The following is a 22,841-nucleotide window of genomic DNA, read 5'->3' as shown; positions in this document are numbered from 1 at the left end:
TAACCACATCCAAAACCAAATCCAGATTGATTTTCTTTTGCTCAGTCATATTATTTCCATTTCCCATATGAAAAGCACAGTTCAAAGGAATGAGCTGCCTTGGCTGGTTTCTACAGTCAACAGCAAGCTGCAGCACCTGAAATGCCCCAAACTGTACCAGAATTTGTCCATCAAGTACATAGCCTGGCTTCTGGACCTTCTTATTTTCACTCAGAAAAGATGTATGTGTAGAGAAGAATGACAACATACCATTTCACACCAGGGTTGTGTCAGGTGGGTGCTTTCCTGCATGCCACCAGGCAGGACACAGCATGCCCGACCTTGGACTGAAACTTTCCATGGTTGGTCATTCCTGTCTACACCATGCCACTGTACTCCTTACTGTTTAAAAATAACTAATAATCCAGGAAGTGTCAATACACGCCAAGATAAATCATTCCCTATTTCCTCTTTTTTGCCCTGTTTCCATAACCAGCTCTTATTTTTGCCATTGAGGTCAGCAAGCCTGTTGATGTTTCAGGTACACAACGAATCCAGGTGTTGTATGAATTCTTCATTTTGCTCTTCCCATCTCAGACTATTCTCTCTTTGATTAGACTGTCTCTTGGTTAAAATTTCACTGCCCTGTGCTGCATGGCCAGGACCTCCCTATGCTTGTATCTCCTGAGCCATAGAGATACCATACTGAAGATGCTCCTGCCTACTGAACAAGAAGAAGGGAAAAAAAGTTCTGCTACATGTTGTCTGTTATCCTCCTCAACATCATTTTCTCCTGTTGTCTTTCCCTTGGAGGAATAATCCTATTCTACTTTGTCACATTACCTGGCAAAAACCATAAAGGTCAGAAAAAAAATACAGGCAGTGCAAGGGAGGGTTTAAATTACTTTCTCCAGGGATATATACATTTATCCCCTACTAGGCACACCAGACTTATCTGCGACCTGATCATCTCTGGCTTGGCCAACCTGGGTTTCATACCTATAAGTAATATCAGAAAGTTTTTAATCAAATGGCTGAGTATCTAAAGTCAACTTCTTTCTGACATATGTGATTGTTTTAAGAAGAGCTGAACAAACTTTACCTGAGCTCCCATAATTGCTAAAGAGAACATATGAACGCAACATCCTTCTCAAAGGCTTTTAATGAGTCTCTGCAGTTTTAATTGGCAACTGACTGTTGCTTTATTTATATTGCAAATTATCCACGTTACCAAGCTCCTTGTAAAGTTAGGGTAATTTCTGGAGCTGCAGCTAGCAAGCTAGGGAATTATTTCCATAGGACTCCATTAAAAAAAAAAAAACAGTAGTTGAAAATTCAAACTCAACCAAGCTTGGCATCAAATTGAAAAAATACTGCCTTAATCACGCTATGCGGCACTGAGTTTTGTACCATTAGCATTGCTGATAAGCAGAGAAGCTTGAGAAACTCTTGTGCTGGCTTTTGAGGGGACACCCTTAGTTTCACTAAAAAAAAGGTTTACATAATTTACAGTTTAACAACTTCAGCTTGTGCCTTCTTTTTTTCACTAATATTGTTTTCTTAAAAACATGGACTGGTGTTGAGCATAACTCCACTGAAACCCGCAGCCTTGCATCAAGATGTTTTTGTGGGAAGTTTTTATTAGAATTTTGCCCCCAAGAGAATATAATTTCAGATGCTAAGGCCACCTCTCAAATAAATACAATATCCCTAGTGCATGAAGAATTCATTCCTTTCACAAAATCAGTGCTCCCCAAAACTGCCTGCAAAAATACTACTTAACTCTGTTCATCAGATTATTCTTTAAGAGGAATGAGAACTACTGCACAATATTAACAGCAAATAAATTTCCACATACTATGAAGATCTGTTGTGCTATCAAATGAAGAATTACAAAGTTTTATACACAAACTGAATTCAACTGGGGTCTTTTTTGTCCTTTTTGGTTTTTTTCTGACATCTCATAGTTCCTTCTATCACCCATGTTACTAATAAACAAAACCACATTTGAATTTTAATACATTTTTGCTTCTTTCAGACTCCTGCGATAACACACTTGGAAATCCTGTTTGCTTGTCAATGAGCAAGACAAAATCTTTTCTTGGTGTACAGGAAAGATTCCTAATTAACGGAGTCTAATATTGAGCTGGGTGGTGTGGGTAGAGCCAAGGTGCACCTGCACATCTCTTGTCCAGCCTCCTTTACTGTCACTAGACTCTTGCACTAACGCTATACCCACGGACTGGAAGAGAAGGGCAGCAGGCTCCCAACCGCAGCAAGTCACTTGTGCACCGACGTTTGCCTTGGTGCTAATAGGCAACCAAGGCAGAGATTTCAGCCTGTTATTAACCTACATAGGTGGCAGCGAGTTACAGGGAGAAAGTAGTCAGCCAGAGCAGAGGTAAACAAAAACAACAACAAAACCCAGCATATTTTTAATATTTGGATCACATGCTGAGTTTGCAATCTCCTACAGAGTGAGCACCAGCTGAAGTGCCCGTGTAGACTAATGCAGCGAGTAATGACACTAAAAACTTTATTATTTACAAGGCCAAAGCAAGAGCACACATACAAACGAGTTACAGCAAGAGATGTCAACACAGCTGACACATCATTACAGCCCAAAGGCACTGTTGAGCTTCACACTATCATAATGCATCCTTCATTGCGTCTTTGCCGCAACTTCATTTTTCAAAAAGAAATACTTAACGTCCTTGTAATGAAGTACTGGCAGGCACATCAAAAACCACTTCTGACACTCTGGAGGTAATGGAAATCTATCTCCTGAAAATTGGGGAGCCCTGGCTTAAAGTGTTTCTCTAAATGAAAGTTGGATGAAGCCCCTTGACATATCTTCACCATCTCCAGCATCAATATTGACTGGGTGTCTATTCTCATTACAATTATCAACTGTTCATTTCTTCTGAAATAAACCTTGTAATGATCAAAGTTGTCATCAGACTTAATGGAATATTTACTAGCATTCACCTTTCTAGAGATTTATAACATTTATTTATCATTTAGTCAAAAGAACAAACAGATGTTTGAAGCTGTCCATTAGCAGCAGCGGCAACTATTGAAGTCAGTAATGTGCCCTAAATTGATCCGCACACCTCCCAGACCTCTGTTCAGTTAGGTCTAGCTGAAACGGTTCCCCAAAGTCAAGCTGTGACCTTGCGTGCCACTGCACTTGAAAGGATATAAAACCAATTACAATCACAACTGCTACTTACTTGTGCAGTCATGAGAGAGAAAATACCTAAAAGTCACTTGCTGGTGCTGGAAACAAGATTACATGCCCGATAGCTGCCAGCAGAAGAAGATGCATAATTATCATAATTTTACGATGCCGGTGGGAAAGGAACAGAGTATAACAACGAATGAAGACGCCTCTTTCTTGAAGAAAGATCTCTCTGAGGACGATTACAGCAGTGACCTTACTACTGCCCCCAATTTAACCAGGAAAAAAGGATTCGGTAAAATTAAGTGCCAAGTGGCAATCTGGAAGTTTGCTCAAGAGAAGAGACTTAGTAGATGAAAAAGCAAGTAATAGCAAAACTGATAGTAAAAACTGCTGCCAGTATTATTTCCTATTGGAGTCACTTGTACAAACAGGTTGAAATGGACACAACACAAGAACAGTGTGACTATGCAGGATTACATGATGTAGTGCTCCTGGTACCATTGGATCAGGACCTTTTTAGCACTGCATTTCTAAGAGGAACTAAACAATAACCATCCACTCATTTCCTTTTCTAAGATTCGACCATGTCCCCCTCTTTCCAACTTTATATAACTGTATTATCACATAAGCCTGCAGCTTATCTGAATTCATCGCCACCACCAATCCCCCAAACCTTTAAGTGGACAGAAAAACAGGCTGTACGGCTACATGGATAATGCAACTACAGGGCAGGAAGGTATGGGGAGGAGAGGGTGGATCAAGACCCGCTTCCCATTCATGCTCATATTCTCCTTGGTGGACTAGGGGGAAGGAGATAGAGCATCTTATAGAAGAGCAGCACAACACACTGTCTGAAGCAGCCTGGAGGTCTCTGGGGCTGGGGCTGTCTCTGTGGGGCTGGGTGCAACTTGTGCAATATGCACATTTGCTATATCATTTGGGATTACTCCGAAGCATTTACTAATCATTTGGACTACTCCGAAGCATAAGCTGTGTCACTGATGAACTGACTTTCTCGCAGCCCAGAAAGCCAACCATATCCTGGGCTGCATCAAAAGAAGCGTGGCCAGCAGGTCGAGGGAGGTGATTCTGCCCCTCTACTCTGCTCTGGTGAGACCCCACCTGGAGCACTGCATCCAGCTCTGAAGTCCTCAGCACAGGAAGGACATGGACCTGTTGGAACAGGTCCAGAGGAGGGCCACAAAAATGATCAGAGGGATGGAACACCCCTCCTGTGAGGAAAGGCTGAAAGAGCTGGGGTTGTTCAGCCTGGAAAAGAAAAGGCTGCGCGGAGACCTTATTGCAGCCTTTCAGTACTTAAAGGGGGCCTACAAGAAAGATGGGGACAGACATTTTAGCAGGGCCAGTAGTGATAGGACAAGTGGTAATGGTTTTAAACTAAAGAGTGTAGATTCACACTAGCTATAAGGAAGAAATTTTTTACAATGAGGGTGGTGGAACACTGGAACAGGTTGCCCAGAGGGGTGGTAGATGCCTCATCCTTGGAAACATTCAAGGTCAGGTTGGATGGGGCTCTGAGCAACCTGATCTAGTTGAAGATGTCCCTGCCCATTGCAGGGGGGTTGGACTAGATGACCTTTAAAGGTCCCTTCCATCCCAAAGCATTCTATGATTCTATGATTCTATGATTCTATGATTCTATGATTCTATGATTCTATGACTATGTTGTAGCCAAGGATCTACCTGCAATAAACAGTACTGGTAAAAAGGCAAGGTTTGTGCAGGTAAAAATAGAGTACATCAGTCACATTCTTTAGCATTATGGAGAAAAGCATGTTCTTCACAAAAAATCTAGTTATCTTTTCCTGTTTTGTCATTTCTGCCCATTTGTTCTCTCTCTTTTTGAAGCAAAATTAGGTATTTGTAAAAGGCTTTCTTCTGAACAGGGACTCATGTACCTCATTATATTGGTACCACTTGTTTGTCTTTGTATTATTCTATCCCATCTGTACCCTTCTAACTTCTCCCCCACAGCATCTTATACCACAGAACTATTTATCATCTCCTATAAAATCTCTCTGTTTACGATGTCACCATAAACTCTTATCCCTCAAGATCAAGAAGGACTGTGATATCATGTACTCTAAATCTCAACTATTAATCTGAATTTAAATAAAAACATATTTATGTTGTACATAGCAATGTGATTTCCCTCTACTTATTGTACAACCCAGGCTTTTCTCCAAAACATTCATAAAAGAAACCAGATTACAGGAGAAGCGCCAAATACTTAGAGCAGGAGATCAGTGCCATCCAGGTTTTTTTCCCCCATTTTGTTTAGTCAGTTTAGGGGGAAAACAATGACTTGTCCTGAAAAAATACATAAGCTTTACTTACAGAGTTCCCCTTGAAGACTTACACTTAACAAGGGTCAGATATGGTCTTCTAAGCAACGCCCATATCATGAGATTCAGCAGGAATCATAAGAAAAGCTATGGTATTAGCTACAGGCTCATATATATAAGGTAGCATCAACTGCTCTATTAATATAGGAGATTTCCCTCCACGAACAAACCTGAGCCAAACAATCCAGTGAAGCACTTCTTTTCCGTCTTCTTCCTGCTCACAGTGGCTAAATTCTATACTATAATCCATGCCATAAAGAGTTTAATTAATTAAGAAAGCGGAACATCTAACAGAGGCTGCAGCTCCAAAGAAGAGATGAGAAGAACCCTACTTCCCAATCAAATCCCAAGGCAATATCAAAGTTCACAAATGATCTTACTTTTGACAGTTGCTGTTCGGGTGCAGTTGTAGAGGATGGCTAACTCCCCAAAGACTTTGCCAGGTCCCATGGTGCACAGCTTCACGCCTTCTTTTGTCACTTCAACCTTCCCATCTGTGAGAAAGAAAGAAAAAAAAAGACCATCTTAAAAGGGAAAGTAAGTTCTTTCAGACTTACGTTTTAAAATGTATTCGATTATACTGTGAAAAAAACCACCAGGAGTCCTACAACTTGAAAACCAATTAAATGTATTATGAAGGAGAGTGAATAAACACAGAAAAAGGTTAAAAACCACCTTTGCATATATAAGCTTTCAACGCTTGAGTTTTCTTAGAGGAATATCTGTACAGTCAGGAAATACTAGTACACTAAGCTCAGTGTGAACTTTGTTTCATGTATTACACTTTCAGGTGAAATTTTCTCCAATTTTTATGTTAAAAAAGGAAAAGATTTCAGTCTTTAACACCACACATGAAAACCACGGAGTAATTTTGCTCATTTTCACTGAGAAACTAATCCCCGAGAACACTCATCCATGAATAACACAGCTATTATCAAAAGGAAAATTACTTTGACCCATGGCCATTATTTAATTCCCATCTCAGCGTACCTTTCCTTTTTGAACATTTCATCATATGAGAGCAAGTCTGCTTTATCTGCTTACCAATACTGCAACAGGAGGAGACATGGGAGGGGAATTTAAAAGCAAAGGTTGAATGGAAAGAAAGCAGCACAGGGCCAGTCTCAGGGTTTCAAAGGACATCTGAGGAACAAGAGCCAGGAGAAGGGAAGGAATTTAAGACGGCCCCACCACCTCGTGCACGCACAAAAGTGGTGCCACGAAAAGAAGCAGAGTACACGCATGGCGGGGAACGTGGGGTTATCGTGCCTGCGACCACCATTTAGGCTGCAACAAAAAGTGCAAGACAGAAAAGTGAGAATTTCAAATGTTATCAGTCACTAAAAAGCCTCCTCTCACCCCAAATTGGGAAGTGGATGGTTAAGGGATCCTGCTACACCAGCCCCCAGGTCATCACTGACTTGCTCTCTGTGGGTCTGTACGTGGCAAGAGGGAAGGTCAGCACTTACTGGCTCTTACCCGTCTTACAGCTATCTCATAGAATCATAGAATAGTTTGGGCTGGAAGGGACCTTTAAAGGTCATCTAGTCCAACCCCCCTGCAATGGGCAGGGACATCTTCAACTAGATCAGGTTGCTCAGAGCCCCATCCAACCTGACCTTGAATGTTTCCAGGGATGAGGCATCTACCACCTCTCTGGGCAACCCACCCCAGTCTTTTACCACCCTCATTGTAAAAAATTTCTTCCTTATATCCAGTCTGAATCTACACTCTTTAGTTTAAAATCCTTGTCCTATCTGCATTTTTATGTCCAAATATTTGAGAGAGAGAGAGAGAGAGATATGTATAGGGACAGGCTGCCCAGAGAGGTGGTAGATGCCCCAAAATATATATATATTTTTGATACCAAACTGGGCCTCAAACGCTTGCAAAAATTAATAACGCCAATTAATCTCAAAAGAGATTATACAACCCTACCTCCTGCAGAGGGAATCCAGAGGTACTCACCACAAAGCAAAACCACCTTCACAAATAGAAACTTCTCCTACATAATATATACACTCTAAAACACAGTTCTGTCAGCCCTATGTATCCACGTGTAGATCTACACCACTATACCCACAACACACCTCAAAGCAAGAATGACTCCAGTCTAGCCATGCTAGAAACGACACACCAACAAGAAAAATCAAACTTTGAAGACTCTGAAATAAGCTTAGACACCATATACCTACTAGACACATAACAAGGTAATTCAAATTGTGCAGAAAACTTCAAATATTTCCATAGCAGAATAAAGAAAGAGGGTAACATTATATAGAGGTGAATGGAAGAAGGTACTTTATTAAGGCAAAGCCAACTTTAAAGGGTGCCTTTAAAGGGCACAAAGTATTTTGGAGAGAGAGGGGCCTTACATTGTCTGGTGAAACAGATCAAGATCTATTGTTGATTAAAAATATTAAATAAAAAAGAAATCTTGTTATTTATGAAACTAAAAATTACTGTTTGATAAATGTCATGACCTAAAGGTTACCTGGCCTGTGGGTATGTAAAGATTGCAGCAGTGTATTCTGTAATACAGAAGCACAGACCATTGGCGGGGGGTGGTATTTATTAAAATTGCTATATTACAAGTTACTACTAATAAGGAAGTGTGTCTACTTATGTATATATACACACACATATAATGCTACTATAAAATTACTACCAGAAAGCAAGTATAGATTTCAATATTAATAGTCTCTCTAAAATTATCACTAGTAAAACAGCAAATAAACTTATGATTGATTACTGATACAAGTACATAGATACAGAGATATATCCACACACACACATATATAAGGAGGACACAATGCCATTTCCTTTGGGAAACGCTGGCCACTTACAGCGGGCTGGCAGTCGCAGCATGCACAGTTCTGCGGCTCCCATCGTGGCAGGGAGAAATACACAGGATGGCAATGTGTAAAGGCAAAGGGGACTATAAGGATACGGCATCCGTCATGTTGAGTATTAATACTAGCCATTGAGACTGCACAGTTAGCACCCATCAAAGGTCTGCCAAGAATGCATTCACCTATATTAACACAGTAAAGCCATCACAGAAATACTAAAATATGCAATGTAATACTTCAGGGCGAATAAGTAACCCTGAAAATGAAATTCTGAGGTTGCTAATTTATTGTTAGCTTCAAACGGACCCCAATTCTATTCCTTGTATTGGCTAACTTTCCTTTAAAAGTAAATTTATTTTTTATTATTATTTTTATAAATGTTTGATTAATTTGTTCATAGTAAGTATCAATCTAATATGAAGCACAAAACCAGACATTTATCTCAAGAATGAGCAAAATCAACCTTTACTGGTGCCTTACACACTTCAGAGACTCCTAAATGATTTTGAAGAATACATTTCTTTTTTAATAGAACTGAGTTTCATCAGAGCTGAAATGGGGATATTTCTGCAAAAAGCTCTACAACAAATATCTGCAAAGGGAATGAGTTTACCTCACTTTTATCTCATGGAGTCGTAATCAGTTCCAGAGAAAAGACAGCCAAATCAGAACAGTAATGCACAAATAGATCACAGTATTCAAAACTGGTTTGAGATTCGTCTCACTGCTCAAGATGTCATCTGTTGCTTCCCAAAGCAATCCGTGCTGACCATTCATCTTTGTAAGAAAGCTACATATATTCCCATATCCCATTTATTTTCTTATAAGGACTTAAAAATAAGCAGCTGGGTTCTGATTCTTACATCTCAGTGCGGTTTTTTTGGGGGGAGGCACTTCTCACCGTATTAAAAAATTAAGTGGCTCATTCATGATCATGCATGATTACAAGTCAATGCTTCATCATCCACAGATGGTCTCCAAGGGTTAAAAGTAAGAGGAGATGAAAATCCCCACAAGGGAGTGACGATGCTGGAAAGGACTGCCTTGGGGTTGGAAAGAGCTCACTGGAATAATACACAAAAATATTAGCTCAGCTCCCATCAATTTACAGCCTATTTTTCACATGTACAAAATTGAGCTCTCGCTGCCGTACCTTGATGACAAATTCCTGCCTGATTATGGCAAAGGACTTCGAGATTTGAGATGGAAAACACAATATTGCACAGATTATTTTACTACAGTCTTCATGACCTTTTTACTGCATCAACCATTTCCCCCAGTATACAAGAAGCATATTGGTGATGAAATTAAAATGCTCATTTAAGAAGCATGGAGAATATTTCCCAGCACAATATTGTGGATACAGGCAAGAATATGTAAGATCACGTTCTACAAAAACAAAACCAAAGCAAACTAATTTCACTTACAGAAGAGGGAGTCAGCTTCCAAAAGGAAGACGTTATTTACATTCGTATGTAGTTATCCCACCCACTGTCACCTTTGAGTTTCAAGCAGCAGCTACAGAGTTGAGCAGAAAATTGTAAGCTTCAGGAAATTCTTGGGCAAGCAAATTGCTCAAATTCAATATACTTTCTGTTTTACAGCAAACCCAAAAAGCCATTGACATTAAGTGAAATATTATAGTTAAAATTTCTCATGACCCAAAATGGTGTAGAGTTGGATATTAGTCAGAAAAAAAGACAACAAGCATTTGTTTTGATTAATTCAATAAGGATTTTCTATATGGGAACTGCTCAAATTTGGAGGCGGTTACCAATAACTATTCTTAACTGCTTAGCAATTTAAAAGTGCTTTGTTTACATAAAACCAAGAATTATTTAAATGCTCATTTAACATTTGCATTCAAATTAGTTTTATTCCTAGTAAAGATGTTTGAAGCATAGATTGCAGAGAAGACACACAAGACTCTGGGTGCATTTCTTGCTACAAAACCCGATTCTTCCAGAAGTATAATGTGAAATGATGCACAGGCCTCGTTTGTCAAAACAAAACTAAAACTTGCTTTTTTGAAAGCTAAAGAATATGAATTCCATATGCAGTCATTTAAAAGCATTTTCTACTGGTTCTGCTAAAGTGTTTTGATTCCAGCGCCTGTTTCTTATTTTGCAAATTTGAATATAAAATTACTACTCACAGATGAAATGGCTATTATAAAATTTCTCCTGTTTCTACTTGAAACAATCAGAAGGAACGCAATAATGTGACAATGACAGAAATTACGTTTTTTCAGAAAAGCCTCCCTAAATCAGTTTGAGCATGAAAGTAACCTCTGTACATGCAAAGCACTGATGAAACTCTTCACGCAGACCCACAGCGTTCTTCAACAGGAAGGTTTCACTCATAGGAAGGCGAGCAATGCCTTAGCGAGGCTGTCTTTTATATTCCCACCTTGCGACTGAATGGCAGCTCTCGGTTAGTCCCAAGTGACCTTCTTGCTACCAAAAGGCAGTGCCTTGGCACTGGGGATGCATTACTATTGCAAACAGCAGCTCACAATGGCACCGTTTCTGCCCCTGCGCTAAGCCCAGGGCACAAAGTCCACCACAGCCTGGTCCACCTCTGCACCGCAATTAACCCAAGTTAAAGTTACTGGGTTAAAGTAACTGGGTTAAAGTACACTGTCTTTCCCCACTGCCCCTCCTAGTTTTTAACAGGGTGCCATAGGGTTGTCCTCGAAAGGCTCCCTTGCAAGAACAAGCTGCTCCTTGATCTCAAGCTTCACAACCACTGGACACAGCCGAATAGAAGAGCTTCAGGAATGAACCGACCGGTTCAAGAGGTGATCAGAGCGCAAGAAGCCACTTGAGTAACCTTTGCCTTGGTCCACCACCACCAGCTACAAGGCTCTGCCCAACTCTGCTGCTCCTTCGCCCCTTTTCCAAAGCTCTGCATTGCTTCTGATAGCAGAGCTGAGCAGCTCCCCCATCCTCCTCAGACAGCTGTATTCTTCTACCAAGCCACAAAACAGTCCGCGAGAGACTTCATTAGACAATCTCAGTGGCTGCAGGAGAAAATAGATCTATTTTTTTCCAAAGTGCATAAAAGAAAGATTGAACAGGACAGTAGCCTGAGGAAGGCTGGAATTGAAAGGCGAAGGTATTCAATCTTTGACACTACAGCAAGAGAAGAGATATGGGTGGGCTGCTTCTCTTTCAGTATGGTTTAGTAATAAATGTGCTGTTTAATTACAATTTATTGTACTGGAGAAAGTCTCTCATTCTCCTGTTGTGTAATTAAGCAAGCTGGAACATTAAACACCTAACAATAAACTCCCCAGACCGTGAGCCAAATTCACCTCTCATGGAAATAAAGGGTGTAACACAGCTATAAACAGAAGGAATTTTACCTGTTTTCTTTTCCTAGCTGGCAGCCTACACAGTGCAGTTTTCCATGTAGGAAATAAATTGCTTTCTTTCATGTATCAATCAGATGAAGAAACCAAAAGAAATGCAACACAATATTGATCAGTTAATGGAGATAAATTTGCAACTTCCTTTGACATCTCTGTAAATCAAATACTAAATAATGCAAGTGATGCATTACTCGAGGCAAGAAGAAAAGACTGGAAAATGCTGCGTTTCTGCTGAAATATTGAGCATTATTAAATTCAACGCGGATATTTAATTTACGGCTGAGCTGATTTTGTGAAGCTTTAGTTTGCATCCAAACTATGCATTTTTATGTCAGCTGTAAGAAACTATTCCATATTGATGGAGGACAATGCAAGTTATTTTTCATATAGACAGAGCATAAAAGAAAATAAAAATCTCTGTGTCTTCTCTAGCATGTAAGACCTATCAAAAGTAAAGGCTGGCATCTGTATTTTGGTGGCTATACTTCGGATTCCCCTCAAGTCCCTATTCTTCTCCATTCCCACACGGACAAAATATGCCCCGATATCATCTGACTGATGAGTTATTTCATTAATGGTCCTACAAGCAGTGAAATGGTGTAGAGAACTGCTAGGGCAAAACAACGAGATGTCTCAAACAGCCTGGGTGCTAAAACCACAATGCAGAGCGACGGTCGCTAGGACCCAGGACCGGGCAGCCCCTGGAGCGAGGGTGAGGGAGGGAGCCCTGTGGAGACAGGGCAGCCTTGCCTCGGCCCCAACCCCCCCGGGGCTGGGAAGCCTCCTGCCCCCCCCACACCTGCTGCCTGGGGGACAGCCCTGGTATCGCTCCTCTTGGTCTGACCGGTCACCCCTCTTAATTCTATGGGTATCTCTACCACTCCTGAAACTGGGACAAGAGAAGGTTCCAGAAGTCCAGAGACGGAAATCTATAAATAGGGACTCTCGCTCTCTCTCAGGGGCTCTCTCCACTGAATACCCCCATTGGCAGGTCCAACGCTGGATCCAGGACTGGTGATTCTCCTTCCCTCTTTCTTTCTTCCTCTCTCTCTCTTTCACTTCTCCTAAGGTTATGAAGCTGATAAATTGTAGTTAAGAGTACTGCACAGCCTACCTCAATTTTCCATAAAGTCGCATAGCTTAGCCGCATAGCTGGGGTAGATATAATCGTGAGAGGGTTGGTGGGTATCGAATATTTGTACTCCATCTCTGTCTCTATAAAAGCTTTCTACTGAAGCTGGTGTTTGTGCATGGACCTTGAGTGTTGGCCCACCTTAATCCACGCCGAGAGGATTTGCGAATCCTGGTCACTCCTCCCTGCTCCTCCCCAGGTGGGACATGACAAGTAGGCCTTTGCCATATCACATCAGTGGTTTTGACACATGCTTTCAGCAAGGCAAGTTTTATGAATCAATTCTCTGGCTCAAAGAGCGCCATCCATTTGGCTTTCTCACAATGAACATGAGAAGGTGACCAGCGTGAGGATACAGAACAGAATGATACCTCCAGAAGCCACCAGCCTGCTCCCAACAGAAATAGCTGCCAGAAGTCAGTTTAACCATGCATAATTCAAAATATTTTGGGTTTGGCAGATGCTCAGAAGTCTCAATTAAACAGGAGGCTCTTTGCTTCTTTTTCCAGGCTCTGTTATTTGAATCACATCCCACCTTTGGCATAAGAAATTTTTATGATGGAAATTTTCTACCTTCATTCCTTGGATTCAAAGACCTGCAACCTTCCCCTTTTATCCACGTTTATTTTTTCCCCAGTGACCCTCCTGGACAATATGAACTAAAGCCTTATCCTCATTCCTTCGCACAAAATTTTTATGTAAATGCCATTCACCTAGGCATAAAATTTCCACATTGCCAAACGCTTCGCCCTCTTTCCCATCCATTTTTTCACTTGTCAAACAGAACTCGCAACTTTTCTTAGCAGCTTGTAAATTAGCTGAGGAAACAGAAAATTATTTGTGGTAGGTGCAGCTAAATTCATCCATTCTTGCTGCCTCCTAATATGTTCTTGGAACATTGTTTGCACTATTACTCGTGCTTAAATGCACTGTTCAACTCCAATAGATGCAACTCCTCTGAACAATGAACAGAAGCCTCATAGTAAGCATGATGCTCCTCTTCGGCAGCTACAAGTAAGTCCAGGCTCCTACCAGTAAAGCATTGCTTTGAAAAAAGGGAGTGTGTCACAAAAATAGCAGCCTCAAATCAGCAGGATGATCTTGCACCCAACTGCCAAGGGCAGCTCCATGAAAGCTCTGAAACAGCCAGTTTTGCAGTTTTATACATATGGCTTTTGGTTGTAGCTCAAGACAGTTTGAAAACTGGAGTTGGTTTGCATGATTTCAGGGAGATGCACTAAGACTTTGGGAAATGAAGCTTTTCCTATGAAATCCAAGAGGGAACGGCTTCCCTTGCTGCCCTGCTCCCCAACACAATTCCCCGAGCCCTCGGACCCTCGGCCAGAGCCATGCTTTGGCAAATTAAACTCTACGTGCTAATTACATTGTAGTTGTAAATTTAACTGTGGAGCAATTAAAACTTTAATTGCTAAGTGGCTAGTTGACATCAGAGCCAGTCCGATTGAGATTTGTTAATATTTTTGTTTGTTTCAAAACACAGACTGATAATGGTCTGCATTATTCATGGGGTTGTTCCCAAGCCACTGTATGTCTTAACTGTGGTGGCTGTAGAGTATTACATTTCCTAATGACAAATATTAACAATATTAAAAGTAAATCCATTATTTTTTTTTTCTTAAAGCCCTTCTTAAAATAGGCTGACATTTAATTGCTCCTGGCTTGACTCCTTTCCCAGCCCCACATTTGCGGTGTCCGCCTAGATCGCAGTATCGCTATCCTGTGCTCAGGTGATGCAGTGAAAATAAAACGACCGGTGTCAGTGGGCATGGTTCACACCTCGAGGCTGCATTTCAGGAAGTAATGGAAATAGTCTGTATCTGAAAAACGCTCTTATAAGCATTTGCCCTGAGAAGTTATTGGTCTTAGAAGTTATTGCATAACTTCCCCAGGATACAAAGTTAATACAGGTCATTGTAAACAGAGAAAAGTAAAAACACAGATGATTGAGGCACGTATGAACAAAGCAGGATCAATTTTACGAAAACTGATGAGGACATTCGGTGCCTTGTCACTCTGAGTCCATCCAATTAAACATTAAATAACATCTCTGGCTCAACTGCATCCATGTTCCTCAAATAAATCAAACTATAAACTAAATTGCACTAATGTGACTCTCTCAATTAGTAGGATAATTTTTTTCTCCCAATAATTAAATGGTCATTTTCTTTTTCCGGGCACAGAAGAAAACAGATTAAGTTGACTTGAGAAATCTGGCAGCCTGTGTGTAATTTATATAACGGGCAAAATTCTTGCAGTACGTTACCGACTCTCTCTTTTTCCTCCTGGCCTAGAGGCATGGGTGGAAAGCCACTTCCTATTTCAAGTCAAAGTCTTCCATGACTCACAAGCCCAAACCAGTCCCTTAGTTTCTTATTTAAAGATAGAAGAATATCTAAGAGGATATCTCAGAATCCAAAGTGCATTTCTATACAGCATCAGGTTTCAGTAACATATACTTTCTTCTGTCTTCCAGTAAAGCCTTTAACATCAGGAACGGGGCAGCAACATTTCTAGCTTGTCTTTCTCTATTTCTCCTCCTGGGTATAAACAGGAGACAACTGGAAGGCCTAATTCTTTACTTTCAATTGTATATGCTAGCAATGCCTTTCAGACATGGATAATCGGTTTTGTCATTATTCACATTATTGGTCCCTTTTTAGATCCTAGACCCTTAGAAAAAAGGCAGGTTCTCCCAGGGGTACTGTAATGGTTTATTACACTTCCATGCAAGGTTTAAAAATAAAAACACTTTATATTGCAGAAATTAGGAAAACAACAAAGCGAGGTTCAGTGTGAGCTCACAAGTTCATTAGGATACAGATTTCATCACGCAACTCCAAAATGACAGGAGGGGTGGGAGGGCAATTCCCACTTGATTCACTGCAGAATTCATGAATGACTATTCAATATTTTGTTTTGTCCATGCTCTTTCACACTTGGACTGCAGCTTTATTTATTGGATGCTATTCAAGCCTTGCTCTGAAGGCAGAATAATTATTTGCAATTAGTTTTCTTTAGGAAATATCACTATGGGTCTGTAGATTTTCCTGAACAATACTGAATATATTTAAAAAATCATGCCCGAGATGAAGCAGGAGTTATCCCATCACATAGCAACAAGGGCATTAAGGTCAGAAGCACCCACTTTGGAGTGTCCAATAGAAAAGACCCAATTTTGAGTTTAATTTAATTTATTTTAACAATACTTATCATATACACTTTGTATTCTGAAAGCTTAACTCTACCATCTTTAAATATAGCTTTCAAATATTCAGCACATTGGTAAATCATAGTTTCAGCTCAGCAAACGGGGAGCTTTATTAAATCCAAACTTTTCACCACCAACTGGCCTCAGCCTTACTGGCATTCACCTGTGGCAGATGCCAAATAGAGACGAGTTGTCCCTGAAAGTAGCCAGCAGCTTTAAGCAGTGCCTTGCTTTGGCTTTCCCTGCTATCCAATGTCTCCTTCTCCGGAAAGCTCATTTTCTCCAGGGTTTTACTGACAACAGCCTGCTTATACACAGCTGCATGGATTACTCACAAACACAAGCCATGTGAAGAGAGTAATACATCTGCAGGTGGGGCAAAGAGGAGAAATAAGAAAACTAGGGGGGTTAAAGCTGAAACAATGCTCTTACACTCCTTGCTCACTCTGGAGCTGTATAATAGGAGGGATTTCTAGCCTGCCGTTTCAAAGTCTGGAGATGCGCACCTGTAATCTGCCTTAATGGGATGTCATTAATATCACAAGGTCAATGGTTATCAAGTTACAAAAAGGCGATGTGGCATTACAGCTAGTCATCAGCAACTGTAGGCTTTTTATAACCAAACGTTGCCAGCTGAGCTAACCCAGCAGCTCCTACCAACAGCAGGCTGCTTCCTTCCCTGTCCCACTTTCCATCACTTTCCCAGCAAGATGCAAAGACCAGTTTTAGTCCCTTTGGTCCATATCCCACCCCACCCCAGTATCCTTTCCCCAGCATCCCCTGCCCTCACCAAGCCAGAGCTCACCCTGAGCCTGTGCTGCTTCTCAGCCCATGTACATGTGGGAACTGTAAGCCCTGATATGTTTATCCCTCACCCAAATTTGGGTAAGTTTTGACAGAAGAACTGTAATAAGGGGGAGAGAAAAAAAAAAAAAAAAAGCACATTTGGCCAAATTTTAAATCATGTTCCAAAACATGGCAACATTGCAAATTGTTGCAGGAGTGTTTTGAATATGAAGAAAAATACGATTTTTCCTTAGACGCCTCCCTGGAAAAGACTAAACAACTTTGACGACATTTTCGAGAATTATTTCATTCTAAGCTGGCATCTGCAGCAGAAGTTTAAAGCTCAACCTTTTATAAAGTTTTGCAAATGACAGGGAACTGAACACAAGGCTCGATGTACCTGGTCAGTCTTGAGATTAATAACACTGCGGAGTGTCATCTGTAACATACTTACAAAAAGCCCTAAAGTAAGCTTTTACCTCTTTTTGCTTGTTAGATAAAATCTAACAAGAGGAAGGTAAATGAAGCAAGACATGAAGAGTTATGACTCTCAAACCTGCTGGCATAACTGGTGAAACTGTGACAAGTCCCTTCATATGCTCCAGTAAACCCTTTTTCAGTTGAACGAACTTATTTCACCTCCTATAAAACACTCTTGGAGATACAGTTTGAATCTGGTGGACCACTGGGACAGTCTCCCCCAAGACTGCACATCGTCAGCTGCTCTGGGGCAGTGGAGAAGAGGGACCCGCTGGGCTCCCTGATCAGATAACCTTGTCTGGAGGGATTTCCAGTGCCAAGATTTATTTGGGGGAGTTAAGCAGACAGGACAGACACCAGCCTTTCCAACATCAGCAGAAATCCATGCTGAGATGTCCACAAGAGATATCCAAGAACCAGTAAGTATCTACCAACCCACGCTGCCCCACCTTGCCTCGCTGGCTGGGACCTGCTAGCAACATGGGGGGAGTTTTGTTGTGCCTTTTCAAAAATGACATGCTATGACTAGTTTTTGACGTTTGCTTTTAAGAAATAGTTTTGAAACTGTGCTTGAAACCGTGAATCAACGTGTGCAATCTCAGAGGCCTGAAGCAGTGAATAACAGTAACACTTCTTGGATATAAATTAAGATTTACTCTAGAGAAAGGATTACTGGAGATAAGAGCAGATCTTGCATCTGAGTTTCTACCCTGTCTGCAGAAATGTTTTGAAAAATAGGGAATGGAAATAAAGGTGATTGATTTCCAAAATCTGTAACAGCAGCCTAGGGGCAGAGAGGAGCTTGGAGGATTGAGAGCATCTGAATAAAGGATAAAGAAACTTCCTCTGGGCTTTAAAGGTAGGAACTAAAACCTAGATGAGAGGAAGGCAGGAAAGTGAAGCAAAGCATAGAGCACAAGCATTCCCAGCAGAGCAGGGAGTAAGTATGCAGAGCAATGAGAGACATAAAAGTGTGGCAGGGCAGAGAGAAAATAACCCAAGTAAACATGTATTGAGTTGGTTGGTGAAAGAGAACTTTGGACGCAATCAAAGCTGTCCCAAAAGTCAGCCTGTCTTAGACACCACCACACAGCAATGTAGCCTGTGGACATGCACAAATAAAGCAGCAAACAAGGTTGTTGGACAGAAAAGTAATGCTGGAGACGGCTTAACAGAACGAATGATCTGCCCAAAGCAATTCAAAGCAAGATTTCACCTTCAAAGAAGTAAAAGGGATGAACTGATACTGAAATACTCTGCCCGTGCAGAGATGTTAATTCTCAGCTATTTTCTCTTGTGACCCTCACAAGTAAACTCTGCAGCTGAAGCAAATTAAATGGGTATCTTCCACTTCCAGCCAGGTGGCTTCTGTCTGGGAGGATCTAAAACTTGGGGTTTTTTTTCTGTTAGCATGATTTTTATTATTTTTAAGGATTTTGTTAATAGTGGAACATAGAGGACCCAGTCCCAAGTGGAGATACACATCCTTGAACACAATATAACACATTTAAAAATATATACATATATATACACACATATATACATATATCCTCTCTTTCCAAGCTTAAATTCCAACATCCTTACAACTGTAATATATATGTTCAGGGGGATGGATAGGTGACCTCCAGAAATTCCTTCCAACCTCAATTATTCTGTGACTGTAAATTACTTCAGATCTAAAATTTGTTTCATCCTAAAGGTGTGTGTGTAGGATTTTGTAACTTGCATTGGCAAGCACTGTATAATGAATTTGTTTGTTTTCAAAAAGCTGCTAGAGAAACCTCTTAAAATAGGTTGTGAGTTGGCAAACAAAGATAACAAGGACTCAAGGAGATAGTTAGCTATTGAGCAGACAGAGAATATGAAAAAAATGCAATTAAAGTCAAATCAAATTTTGTCTTATATACAATATTGCTGGAGATTATTCAGGTGTTTAAAAAAAATTAAGGAAAAAAGACCACAGAAGAAACAAGAAGCCAGTTAGTACAGACAAGAAATGTTTGTCTGGGATAGATTTGTTACAGTCAGCGCAGAGAGTACTAATGAAGTATGGAGTCACACAGGTGCCTCACAAGGCCATACACCTCTTCCCTTGGCTGTAAGTCATTAGCAGACACTTTTAGTCTGTGACAGCACTGTTAAACATCAGCATGAATTTCTTGTCTACCCCGCGCTGATTCTAGTTTCTTCCCCTCAACTGGAGAGCCTCCCAAAAAATTAACAAGTCTGCCTGAATCACTGAAGATGCTCATAAAACGATGGACTTGGGTGCAGATGGAAAGATACATGGGCTCCTGAGTAGGATTCAACATGGCAGACTACGCTATTACTGATGTAACGACAGCAATAATAGACCGCATTCATTGCATGGCTACAGAAACCTTACTACCCAAAGGATCAGCTGAAGGATTACAAAAAACCCCACCTGATGCAGTTTGGGATAATTTGGGAAAGCAATATAAGTTTGCACAAATGTTTATCCCTGCTCTCAAAGCCCACAACCACTTAGGCCGATAGACGGGGTCTGGCATGGGATGCAACAAGACCTGTTGCTCCAGTCATGGAGCAGCACCTCCCCAAGCCCCGGCTAGCTGGATGTCAGGGGTAAGAGCAGCCACAGAGCCAGAAGGAGATGCACCAAGGCACAGCAGAACAGCGTGAAGGGAGGCAGGTAGAGGAGACGGGTGCAGAGAGGCATATTTAGGGTATACATACATAAATATATATATAAAAAACATAGTCCTCCCTTAAACACTAAAGAATTCTTCACTGTCCCCCCACTGTACCAATAGTTAATGGCTGTACAGCACCCGTACAGAAACAACGTCAACATAAGATGGTTTGTAGCTGCTAATTCAACACTTTCTCAATTTTCTAGTGGATAGCAGAGTGTACCAAGAAAAATGTCAATTGTGATTTACGTGTTTGGGGATTGCTCAGTTTGAGTTTCTGATTTTTGAGGAACTCAAACAGGTAAAGTAAAATTCACGAGAACAGTTTTCCTGCAGCCAGTGGGAGGTGCATGCAGGTCATGTTGGTGGTTCATCCTCATACACAGTTACCCCATTGCTTCTGAAACCTATATATGGAAAAAAAAAGCAATCAAAGAGAACAGATGAGTTTCATATTTATCCTAGATAAAATATTGAAAAGCCCGAATACTTTTCAGGGAACACTGGGTTTGCTTGTCTAATTTGACAAGTCTTACCTCGATAAATAGTACACTTCAATCTCAAAAGCAAACAAACCCAACAACCTCAAATACAGACTGCTTTTCCCCTGAGCAGGTGATTTTGTGGAAGGATACAGTCCACTCTGCCAAGCTGCAATGTTTGTCTCAAATTCCCATTTTGGCTGAGTGGCTCTTAACCTGGAATTGTGACTGCGATGCCACAAGTGCAAATTGCCCCTTCTTGGTACTCGAAGTCTCTTGTGAGCACAACCCATTGGTGCATCCGTACACTGATGGATATAACGAACAGGACTTTGCTGCGATGGGAGGTTTGCAGGAACTAGCTTGCACTTCAAAAATAAAGGCAGCCCATGAGTAATTTATTACCCTGACTTGCAGCAAACCCGTATGGTGCAAGAACGCATTGCAAGCCAGCTCGCCTTCGGGTACGGGTGCTTTCACATCAGGGTATTCATCAAAGATCCTTTTGGATAAATCCACACTTGAATATTTCTATCTTGTTTCTTCAAGCTGTGCAACACAGTCTTTAGTAAATGGGCCACAGCAGCCCCTCAGGCAACCTTGAGTTTGGGTGGGAAGTGTAAACAGGCTCCAGCTACATTTTGAAACTCTTCAATAAATGACACACCACCTTTCAGAATAGGAAGAAACCGGTTTTATGATTTATAAAGAGGGAAGGAATCAAGAAGGCAGGTCCGTAACATGGCAGGTGGGCTGGGAGTTGGGTGAAAATGGATGGAGAGCGCTGACTCCAAGGCCGGCTCTGCTCCTGGCGGTATGAGCATCTCTGGTTTATGACGGTCTCCAAACTGCATAGACTTAGTTGTCCAAAAAACAAAGCAAAAGACAAGAAAATTTACACTCATCTTCAGGGTCTCCATAACAACACTTCTGTTACTGATGTATTTCAAATGCTGAGAAAGCCTGATTTATTTTCTTTTCCTTAGGCCTTCTAAGACACTTAGTTAACTTCATCTCTCTTAAAACACTGAGATGTTTTCTCTGTTGAATACACTGAGAAAAGACATATTTTGTTCACCTGCCCTAAACAGCTGTTAGATTATCCTATCCAAATTTATTTTCTAGTTACAATCCTCCTCCCTTGCTCTTTAGAGCTCTGGCTTTCATTTCCTGGCTTTTCAAAATATTTTGGAAGTATTTCAAAATGTTAGCCAAAAAAAAAAAGTTCAAGCTATAAATGTGTAAAACACTGGAAGTGACCAATTTTAATTAATTTTTTTAATTAAAATGAAAACCAGATTTCTTTTTGTGATGTGATAAGTGATAGTGGGACATGCAATCGTTGCAATCTCTTGTTAAACACAGCAGAACAAAACCAGAGGTTGAGATCCCTTTGAACAGAAGTAACATCATTCCCTTTTCTCCCTTTTTACCCATGATAATCATGTGCTTGAAAGGCAACAATAAAAGACCACATACATTAAAAAAAAAAAAAAAAAGAGACAGGCACTTCATATGTAAGTTGGAAATCCACAAAAATAAGAAAAGACTAAAATTGAAAAAAATTTACACACCAGGAATATTTTACACTCTATTATACATGTGTATACCTATGTATACTACCATGTATAATGCCACACTCTGAATACTGTTTAGAACATACAATTCAATTGACTGCTAAACACCTGTAGTTCTGAATGGAAATCACATTTGCAAAGAAAAAATTATTCAAGGGAAATCCTGGATGAGTAGCTCTTCCAGCCTCTTATACTGGCCACATCCTTGAAAGACACTTTGTGGGGCTAAAACATGCTCCATGGAGCAAGTGAAAAGGCCCACTGGGCTCAGAAGTACCTTGACATCAGCCAGACAACACACACACCCTGCTCAATTCCGATCTCAGAGTTAAGAAAACAAAGATGGTCCCCAAATTACAAGTTTTCTGGCTTAACAGAGAGGTAGCTGAAGGATCAGAAGCGTTCAAACCCCTGAGCCCCATATAAAGACGCAGATCAGAGGACAGAGGTCCGTGCCAGACGAGGAGGTATGTACCCTTCACCTACAGCTAGCAGAAGACTGAGCGTGAACCAGTCCAAAAATACTCAAGACCTGAACCAAGTTTCAAGGTAGAGACCCTGCAATAACTAGGAGAGTCTTTACCTCTTTCAAGTAGTACCACAATAGTGTGGGGTTTTTATTAACTCAGTTTTAGCTGGAGTCATTCAAGCGCTACGATGCTATAATGCTTTTGAAGTGCATTGCACCATTAGCAATGTGGCATGTGCTGCTTCACTACCTCTCTTAAC

General features: G+C 40.8%; 1 protein-coding gene across 3 annotated transcripts in view; it reads right to left on the bottom strand.

The window, feature by feature from the left end:
• Window positions 1–22,841, bottom strand: part of PRKG1 (protein kinase cGMP-dependent 1) — a 513,542-nt gene that overhangs the window by 312,942 nt on the left and 177,759 nt on the right. For all 3 annotated transcript variants that reach the window (XM_087766550.1, XM_009466038.2, XM_087766551.1), the window contains exon 3: window positions 5,910–6,023. In XM_087766550.1, coding sequence (XP_087622676.1) covers window positions 5,910–6,023 — 114 coding nt within the window. The remainder of the gene's footprint in view (window positions 1–5,909; window positions 6,024–22,841) is intronic.

This window comes from Nipponia nippon, unplaced genomic scaffold (genome assembly GCF_047370975.1).
Source record: "Nipponia nippon isolate SJK-2023a ecotype South Korea unplaced genomic scaffold, ASM4737097v1 scaffold_3, whole genome shotgun sequence".
Classification (NCBI taxonomy): domain Eukaryota; kingdom Metazoa; phylum Chordata; class Aves; order Pelecaniformes; family Threskiornithidae; genus Nipponia; species Nipponia nippon.
The sequence above is the reverse complement of the archived record's forward strand: the minus strand, read 5'-3'. Positions and strand labels throughout refer to the sequence as shown.